The 10335-nt window shown below is 40.0% G+C and overlaps 1 protein-coding gene across 1 annotated transcript in view; it reads right to left on the bottom strand.

Moving 5' to 3' along the window:
* Positions 1 to 6618, bottom strand: part of LOC104965186 (neural cell adhesion molecule L1-like protein) — an 11031-nt gene extending 4413 nt beyond the window's left edge. Inside the window, exons 1-4 of the mRNA XM_010794145.1 lie at positions 6493 to 6618; positions 5867 to 5999; positions 4052 to 4183; positions 2389 to 2461 (exon numbers count right to left, since the gene is read on the bottom strand). Of these exons, the coding sequence (XP_010792447.1) occupies positions 2389 to 2461; positions 4052 to 4183; positions 5867 to 5999; positions 6493 to 6618 (464 nt within the window). The remainder of the gene's footprint in view (positions 1 to 2388; positions 2462 to 4051; positions 4184 to 5866; positions 6000 to 6492) is intronic.
* Positions 6619 to 10335: the final 3717 nt, after the last annotated feature.

Genomic DNA, 10335 nt, shown 5'->3' with positions numbered 1-10335 from the left:
GGGGGGATTTAGAATCACCTTATTTCACCCATGGCTTCACTTTGGGGCTTATAGGAGAGGACGGGGGTGCTGTCTCTACAACAGGGATGTCAAACTCAATTTCATCGCGGGCCACATCAGCATTATCAGTGGCGGATCCAGACCAATTTTACTGGGGGGGCCAGGCTAGGGCCAGTTATTTCATGAGAGGGGCACAATAAAAGTGGGTTAAAAAGACAAAGACAGTATATAAAGTAATTGTGTAAAATAAACAAAAAATACAGTAATTGGTATTTGTTTTTCAAAAGGTATTTGTTTTAGTAACTTTAAGTGACAATTTAATTAAAAAACATAAACAGTATTTGCTTTTATATAAGGTAATGAACTGTTTAATCTCCACATCCGGGTCTCTGATTTGATTTAGTTCCAATAAATTGTAATATTGTAACCTTTTTTTTTGGAGGGGGGCATTATGAGCATTATTGTTGCACTCAAAGGGCCGGTTGTAACTTTAAGACTATATAAATATATAATATATCAAATAATGTATTATATAATATTATTGACTCTGCATTGGATTATTATCGGATAGGGTAATAACTTCATGATTAACTACGTCTGAAAGCAGAAGTCTAGGGCAAATCATTACAAGTCTCTTCAGTGTCACAAAACGAGATGCATTGTGGGACATGTAGTTTATGGGCAACGTGCTTCTGTAAAGCTGCATGTAAATGTATAATAAACTTATTATATTCTTTGCAAGCTCTTGCGAGCCACATAAAATGAGGTTGCGGGCCGGATTTGGCTCACGGGCCTTGAGTTTGACACCCCTGATCTACGATGAGCCTCTGGGACTGACTTTGGAATAACTGACCAATGGGAAAAGATCACAGAGGCACACAGAATACTGAGTGTGCATCAATGCATTTGGCAAAGTCAAGAGAAATGAGGGTACATTAAAGTAGTGCACTTGCTTTGGGACCCATCTATTTGCCAAAATACTTAACTTGCTGTATGAATGTCATTTGTTATTCAAAGCTTCTATTCAGGTTTCAAATGAAGCTATGTTATCATATGTTATGTCCTGAAAAGAAGAAACAAAGGAAAAACTAGATTTTAATTTTAATTGTGGCCTCATATGGATCACAGGTTTTTAAACAGAATTAAAATGTTTGATTTCTATAACGCTAAAAGACAACAAATAAGGATAAAAATAAAATATTGCTTTAGAAAAATACTGTTTGTGAATCTTTGTTAGGTGAATGTTGATTTTGGACTTTAAAATGCTTTAGAGTTATTGTTCATGGTTGCATCTCCTACGCAGTCATCTCTGGAATCTAAAGTGAATGACCCTAAAGCGGACCCTAGTCTTTATCTGCAAATCTGCAGAAATACCAGGTTCAAACAAAGTGAATAGAGATTCAAATAAACAGTTGAAAAGCTGGGCAGTGTTAACATAAATGTTCCTTTTGAATTTGAATCTCAAGGTTATGAATAAAGCTTTGTACATTTTTCGTACAACCCTTTTTGGTTGAGGATTGAGTCTCTTTCTGAATTCCTTGTGACCCTATAGCCTTTGACTTCATGTTACCTTGGAGCACCAGTTAATAGCAAAATCAAAAACAGGCTAGTTACATCAGAATTATTCATCAGGTGAAGATGAAGGCATTCAAATCAGTTTAATAATACAAATACTTGTTTGATACTTAGTATTTAAAAGAACTATAAATACAAAATGTGTATCAGCTCTTAACTTAATGACTTTCATTTTTGTAAAGCACTTTGAGTTGCCTTGTGTTGAAGGCTTAGATTTCTGAATATTGTAGCCAATTTGAAAAAGTTTAAATGGTGCCACACTGAGACCCTTTGGACTCAGTGACACCAGCAGGCGTGTCACTGTGCAGATTGCTCAGTAACACTGGGACTCACACTGCGGTAGTTATGAATTGGACCGCTGCAGGATTAATGAAACGTGTCTACATATGACTGCCCGGGAGATGAGCAGCTTTCAATTACACTGATTGTTTTCCGCCACCTGCTGTGCGCCGGGCAGCCTCAGATCCTTCCGGACAAATATGGTAACATGTGCTGCTCCCTTTATGATGCAACGTCTATCACAAACAACAACACAGGAGATCACAGAGTCCTATAAAGGGATGCTAGCACTAAGACAACACTGATGCGTAAACAGCTCGGGGATGCTAACCGCTGTTTATCACATACTTTACTCAAATGTCTCGGACAGAAGACCGAGGCTCCAGCTGAACCTCGTGCATTCTGGGTTGGCTTTTTTTTCGGCAAGAGGAAGAATGCAGCGAGAGAAATGTCGGAAAGAAAGGACAGTTTCATACGGTGTTGCACGGGAATTGCAGTGAGGTGGTGAAATAGCGCTCCCAGGCTTACGCTTACCTGTATTCACAGAATGTGTCGTCATTCATGCCCTGGGACTCCACGTCTGGGTGAAGGTCCTCTTTCTCTTTCACTGCTCACAGAAAGAAAAAGAAGATATCAGTGACTTCCTCAAGAGGCGGCTGCCAAATAAGATCACAAGTGTTCCCCTGACTGCTGGGCTGTTTGAGCTGAGCTTTAAAGTGTCCCTGACTTCCTGCACTTATTTACTGAATGCAACTTCAGTGCACGCCTTTGAACTTCGTGGCATTTGGCGAGCTTTTCCAAGACGTTTTATCTGATTCCTGCCATTTTAAATCTTATTTTGGATAATCTTGCTTTATCCTATATATGGTGGTTCCCACACCTTGATGATCGAGGAGCCAACACGGCATACTTTAAACAGTTAGACTATGTATTTTAATGCAAGAGGAAATTATTATAATTGATTAGACGAAGGGGATAGTTGAAAAGAGTCAGTATATTTAATAGTTGCTTAGATTAAAAATAAGATAAGATTCTGTAACATACGGAAGAGGATAAGGGCCACATGTGCATTTTTATTTAGTTTTATTTTAGATTTTTGGGGAGAATTATGAGATGAAAGTCAGAATATTAAGATTGTCAGTAAAAAAAAAAAAAAAATCTTATTTTAATCCCAGAAACCCATCATTTTTTGTCAGATCTAAAATAAAATGTCAGATCTCTCGTGAGAAAATGCTATTTATGACATGTTAAGATGATTGTTATAAAGCATTATGAATATGTATCTGTGCTTATGACCAAAATAATGGAATATATAACAGCTTAAATTAAAGTTTCATCCTAATGCATTTTAGATATTGGCAGCGTTTCAAGTAATTACACAAAAATGTTAAAATCAGAATGCAGACTTTGGAACACAGCCCATGTACTAATATTCAGTTAAAAGAACAATGTAAAATACATTTCTTTTTCTGTGATATATACTTTTGAACACCCTCAATTTCACAAGTTGTCACGGATTTTAATGACCTGTAGGAACCCAAGTTGTTAAAAATATATATCTTAAAGAAAATTTCCTTTTGTACAAATGCCAAATCCAAAATAGAGTTCACATTAAAGAGTACGGTTGTGTAATGTGATGTAACGGGGTTGCTGGAGCTCCGGGTGATAATGAGAAGTTAATGAGAAAACAAAGGACAGAGCTACGCCTCGCTCTTTTTTCTGCTGACGAGTGAAGCCATCTCTGCCCAGACGACAACCTGACGGCCATTAGCTGTGAACCATAAAAGCCGATAAGGACTCTCCGTGTCCCCGACAGGAGGAATAACATTGAGAAACCACAGAGCTTATGTCACCATCCCCTGCTCAGCCACCCCGTGTGCAGCATTTGCATTTTGTCTCGCTGTGGGCTGCACTTCGTTTAGATTGTTGCTGGAAAAAAGCTGCGTGTCCAAATAAATTCAAATGCTGGACATACAGTAGATTTTCTTATTAATACAGCAGCTCTGTTTCATGTTTAAATTTCCATTACAATAATTGTGTGGCTGTGAGAAAAAGAAAAAAACCCTCCTGTAATGGCCCCAGGTGTGATTGATAATTTCTTTCATAGAACAAACAGCGAAATGGAATTATAATGATGCTCCGAGCAGCCATTACTATTCAAGCAAGGTGATGTGTGTGAGTGTAAGTGAGCACCTACCGGAATATTTCCCTCCTTTATTTCTGTTGACAAAGCAGGCGATCAGCACAATGAGCGTGAGGAGAGCGATGGCGCACATCAGGCCGATAAACCAGCCCTGGGTGGAGATTCCTCCGTGGACGCTGGCCAGGCCTGGGGAGAGGAACAAAAGCCGGTGACTTTGACACGCATTGGCCTTTTCACCGGGACACTTGATTGAATGTTTACATCGACAGAGCCTATCTGATGCCGAGGCAGAAAAGGTGGCAACGCTCCAATATTAATATTAAACAGCTAATCCTGCTTGTCTAATTAATCAAGTAAGGAACGCTGGACAAATGTAATTTGTACTCTCGCCGAGTTTGTGCGGCTAAATTAAATCCTAGCGACAACACTAAGGACCGCACACTGTCAGCGCTCAAGGACGTGGATGAGGCTGCACTTTTTAATGAGAGGTCGATTAGTTTGGCCTGCTTTTCTTTCTCTTTGGTTTCCCTCCTCACCTGTCAATGCGGGGATGTAACGGTGAATACATCTCCGAATACGTATACTAGAGTTATAAGGAATAAGGCACACAGTGTACTCGGTGAATGTGTTAGTACTATTGAATCCACTGAAGATACAAATGTAAACACATCAAGCGTTATTAAATGTTTCCCTCCAACAACTGCAGATGTTGTAATACCATATCTCCTTCCTGATTAGTCAGTAAAAACAAAACTATATATATGATTTGGTCTACCAGCCCTGTATGGATGTGATATGATTGCTATCACCGTATCATTGGCCTGGCTTAGGTCAAACCCTTTCTAGAACATAGAGATGCCTACATTAAGTTTTTCCCGCCCATACCATTGGTAATTGTAAATGGTTCCTTACATGTCTAACACTAAACATTGTTTTGGTTTGGTTACAGTGGCTGGAATACAATGTTCAAGGTAGTTTGTTTCACCACCCCGCCCAAAATAATTTAATCCGGCAGTTACTAAATAACACATTTACTGATATGAGCTGAAATGCATTATATTCAACCTCTGTTAGTGTTAGCTAAGAACGGCTGCCAACAGCTAGCGTTGATTAGCTGTCCTCATGGAATTTTTTTATTATTAATAATGATCGCATATTTATAGTGAAAATGGGCCAACCAATAGGGGCATTCAAATATGTAAACATTAAGACATACAGAGAATGATGCCATGGCACTTTTGTCAAACTAGGTCATAAAAAAGTCAGTCATAATGGTCCTAAATAAATACATAAAATATAGGAATAAATAACAATTAGGTTACTAAATTGCTAAAATGCTGAAAGGGTAAGATTGCTAACTCATTAGCTTTATCCATTATTGATTGATTTTTAACTGAAGCCAATCACTGTAGGCAGAGATGACAGGCATAGCAGTTAAACAACATAACATATCTAGATTAATACTGCTGTTCAATCAGTCATTAAAATAATATAGAACATTCATCCATTAATTCCTTCATAGCAATGAATACTATAGGGGAGGTCAAGACATTGGTAGTTAGCATCAGGCAAAGCAGTTGCATGTGTGTACCAGGGTGTTTGTAATTGTGTCCCTGAAGGTGCGGGGGGAGATAAAGGTCTCATATCAGCTGATGCAAGCTGAAAGGCGGAGCGGCCAAAGGATGTATGGGCCTTGGGGATTTTTAGCAGGATGTGTGTAGCTGAGCGGGTGCTGTGTGGGGGGCGAGCGGAGTTGCAGTAATTGTGTGAGGTAGAAGGAGGGTGAGGCCTAGGAGTGTTTTATAAACAAACATCAGCCAGTGGATGTTGCGTCTGGTCTCAAGAGAGGGCCAGTTTGCCAGAGAGTACAGATCACAGTGATGTGATCATTGGAGGCGAAGCGGATAGCGGAGTGATACAGAACGTCTAAATGATCGGGAACTCCTTTACAAGCCGAGCGGTAGAAGGTATCACCGTAGTCGAACAGAGGAAGGACAGTCATCTGGACCAGAGAGAGTTTAGCAGATGAAGTGAATGAGGAGCGATTCCTATATAGAAAGCTGAGTCTAGCTTTAACCTTGGTCTGAGTTTTGGAGAGATGTTCTGAGAATGACAGATTACTGTCAATCCAGGTTTTAGTGGTGTTCAGGTACAGGCCTCGAGAGATGTGACTGGATTCTCTGAAAACTATCCTGAAGGGTTTACAGGACAGTATCTGGGGAAGGGCCAGCAGTGTACAGAATCGTGTCATCGGTATATAGGTGGATAGAGGAGTTGCCCACGGATTTCTCCATGTCATTTATATATATTGAGAATAGGATGGGTGCTAGGATAGAGCCTTGCGGTACTCCCTTAGAGATGGATAGTGGCTGTGACATCAGATTCTCAGATTTTACACACTGGGTGCGGATGGACAGGTAGCTTTCAAACCAGGCTATCGATTGGTTAGTGACACCAATGCATCTAAGCTTTCCCAGAAGCAGTTGGTGATCTACGGAGTCGAAGGCTTTGGCAAGATCGATGAAAATGGCAGCACAGTACTGTCTGGAGTCAACGGCCTTTAGGATATCATTTAGGACTTTAAGAGTCGCCGTCTCACACCCATGACCTTCAGAAACCATGTTAGCTGTTTGTAAACTAACTTTTCTAACACTTTGTAGCGTAAATGAGCCAATAATGAGATAAGGTGATATTGGAACGGGCCATATATGTGTTATTTGTCATTTGAGGCTGTATTGAAAGTAATACTGGTATCGATATCGGAACAAATCCACTAACACCGTCCAGAGACGAAGTAGAATGAGCTCACGGTTCTTCATATGTGCAATATGTACTGTATATACTCTGCTCCAGATATCCAGCTGTTATTTGCAAAGCTGTCACTAAGAGCTGAGCTAAAACTCAACAGGCCCGGGACTGCAGGAGACAGAATAGAAAGGAGAGGAACGGCAAACAAGGGTTAGTAGAGGACACAGCACCTCAGCGCCAGCATGGAGGGGTTAGGATGTTGTCATTATACGAAGAAGGATGTCGCTCTTCACCTTCTCCGAAAGAGGAGAGCGCACTCTTCTGTTTCCTAACACTATTGTGAGGAGGTATCAATTAGGTCTGACAGAGGGGACAGGAGGTGACAGCCAACATGACAAGAGTAATGTGGATATGGAAATGAAGATGAATGGAGATCTACAAAGTTGTGCAAGGCAATGTGATGGGTTTTAAATGTTCTTCATAGGTCTTGTGTTTTTGTCATTTAACAGAAATATATTTTACACAGCCAGGATAGTCAATACCTTTTTAAGTCATACAATTCCACTATTGATTTTAGAGATAAAGTACTGAGGAATTACACCTACAACTTTTTTCACCAGAAAGATGCTAAGAAAAACTTTGGGATTTCTGGAGGAAGCTCTCATTTATTTGGGTTTGTGACATATGGAGGTGCCCTTGTGTTTAAAGGGGCCTTTTAATGCTTATTTTCAGGTTCATACTTGTATCGTGTGCCTCTACAGTGACATGTTCACATGCTTCAATTATAGAGAGTATTGTTATTAGTCTACAAGATACAACTTGTGCCCAATTTCCCATTTAGACTGGAAGTAAATGAGAGCTTCTCTGGGATCTAATTAGCTCTGAAAAACACTCAACTTTCTCCAGATGAAAATATTCCTCAAAGTTGTAATCAATTATCTTATTCAGAAAAACAAAAGAACATTTTATTTTCTCAAGTTAATTCCTTGTTGGTTCTGTATAAAAGCAAAATGAAACAGACAACGTTTGGCATTGATATTTATAATTAAAATGATCAATGTGACCATGAGCATGTTTGGGGAAAAACAATAAATCTGGATCAGCCTTTGAAGCAAACTAAATAAATGTAATTCCAAGCAGCTTTGAGGACATGATATGTATATTGACATTGTCCTCCATGGTATAAACATCCCCGGATGATTTGTTTTTCTTTGAGCTATCCAATTATAAGTGGGCATTAATAAATATCCTACATGTTATATGCTTTGAAAACAAGAGCAAATTAGATGTGCTTTATCGGCCTCATACAGATCATGTAATGTAGCCATTGATACCCAACTGGGAAGACAAACAATCTAATAATGTGGTGAATGATGTGCATCATTAGTATGGGGAGAGTCCGCTTTGACAGCAGCTGTCTAAGCCAGTCAACAAAACTCAATCCACTTCATTTCCCCACGGCAAACATGCAAATCTTCTGCTGCGTCTCCAGCTCAGGTGCATTATTTGCTCAGGTGATAATTCAGGCACACAAGGACACCTGCGTCTGCGCTGCCCATCCCAAACACTGCCAGTGACACCCTCTTGCTAATGTTGATGGATTAGTCTGCAAACTATGGTAATTCCAATTATTAGAGCTGGGCGATGACTTCCCCCCGACATAGGCCGCCCAAACTAAAAATATCCCAAAGGGTGGCAGCCGGGTTTCGTCACCATGTTTCTCAGCTTGTTATTAAATCCTGCAGAAAGCAGTTGCTCTCGCAGCAGGGAGCCAGAGCCCAGGAAGATGCCCCTTCAAAGTCACACAGATTTTTTTTTCGGAGAAGAGGCCAGGAAATATTCTGATACAGGAGCTTCCAACAGCTTCCACTTATCCACTTATCTCAGTGTCCTGTAAATATCACCCTCCCAGTATGAGCTCACACCCCCGTCGGCGACCAGGAGGATGTTCACACTCACTATTTTCCCCTCGGCTAAGAAGCGGCCCCGAGCATCTTCTTGTCCCCTGAGCTGCTGTTTACCCAGTTGAAGATTACATGGAAATGTCAGGTGACTGTTGGGTCAATACATGGCGTGTGCTGGGGGGAACTGAGGCCCAACAAATCAATCACTGACAATTAGACATATTTGTTCCCTTCAAGTGAATGCGCTACACTGTCGGGTCGGGATATAGATCTAGTATCTTAGATTTCCCCCAAGGTAACAGAGGAGAAATTAAAACGGGCTTCTTCATCAGTATGCACTTGTCCTATAAGAAACAAAACAATGGAGCTGCTGTTTTGCAATTCAACCCGTGTTTCCACTGAAAACAACACCTAGTATTACAAAAATAAATCTGCAAAAGGAAGTATGGAAACCTTCTGATGCAGGTGAGAACATGAATCATCAGAATAGTTGTTTATTTCTTGTCTGGTCTATTTTTTAGGTTATAGGTAGTCAGGTCCTTTCTTCTTTTTTTCTTATATGTACCTCGTTAAGATTATTATTATTATTATTACTGGCTGCTAGACTATTTAATACTATAACAATAATCTGTGAATAGCTGTGCAAAATACGTTTTCAACAAGAGGTAGAAGTGCAATTGAGCCTCTTGTGGCTGAAATAAGAATAACATCAAAACAAAACACATTTTCACCTATTAAAAGTTTTTTTTTTACTGTTAAAAAAAGTCATATTATCTTGGAAAACCTTTTTCAACTGTTCTGAATTATTTTCTCGTTTATAAGTTATGTTTACGACCTAACTTATTTTCTCTCGTTGGCCTCTCAGGGCTTCCGTAAATAAGTCTATATTAGATTATAACATTAGACATCTGTTATCACAGCCCAACCAAAAGCATCTGAAATCACGACACCTAGCAACTGCAAGCTGTTCTGACAAAGCATAAACACGTATGTGGTTTCTTATTTATCCATATTTATTCCCCCCTGTTTGCCTCCGTGATGCTGATGGCGAAATGGGTTTGTAAATAAATATAAATTAGATATAAGTCATGTGTTTAAATTCAGAATGCATGGAGAAACTAAAACTGAAAAAAAAAAAGAAAAAAGTCCTACAGTATATTAGGAACAAGAGGTAGTGATGCAGTGGAGCCTCTTGTGGCTGAAATGAGAATTACATTAAAAGGCCCATGTCATGCTTTTCCGGTTATTACCCGTCCCCTTGTGTGTTTTTCTGCATGTGAACGGTCTGCAGAGTCACAAAACCCTCAAAGTACACCCTGTAGCGAGTAAAACTCTAACACAGAAAAGACCTGTCTATGCTGCACCAGAACGCCTCGTTGGAGATTTCTCTTTTTCCATTTGTTTCTTCCCGGAACCGCATGACGTCATGCGGTTCCGGAACCAAAATGGACCAATCCGCGGAGCTCCTCACACACCAGGACGTATATCGTAAATGTTCAACTAACAGGGAGTCCCATTGACTTGCATAGAGCTCCCTGGTTGGTAATAGACGAGTTGGGATGGTGGAGAAATGCTCTCTGCAGCAGACCCATTCTCACAGCGTTATAAACCTTTTTCTTACTCAATATAAAGCCACACTTATTGTTTTTACTTCGGCTGCGAGTGTTTGTGTGTGCTCAGGATGAG

The sequence above is a fragment of the Notothenia coriiceps genome, unplaced genomic scaffold, assembly GCF_000735185.1.
Source record: "Notothenia coriiceps isolate Sejong01 unplaced genomic scaffold, NC01 NC01_scaffold00037244, whole genome shotgun sequence".
NCBI classification, from domain to species: domain Eukaryota; kingdom Metazoa; phylum Chordata; class Actinopteri; order Perciformes; family Nototheniidae; genus Notothenia; species Notothenia coriiceps.
The sequence above is the reverse complement of the archived record's forward strand: the minus strand, read 5'-3'. Positions and strand labels throughout refer to the sequence as shown.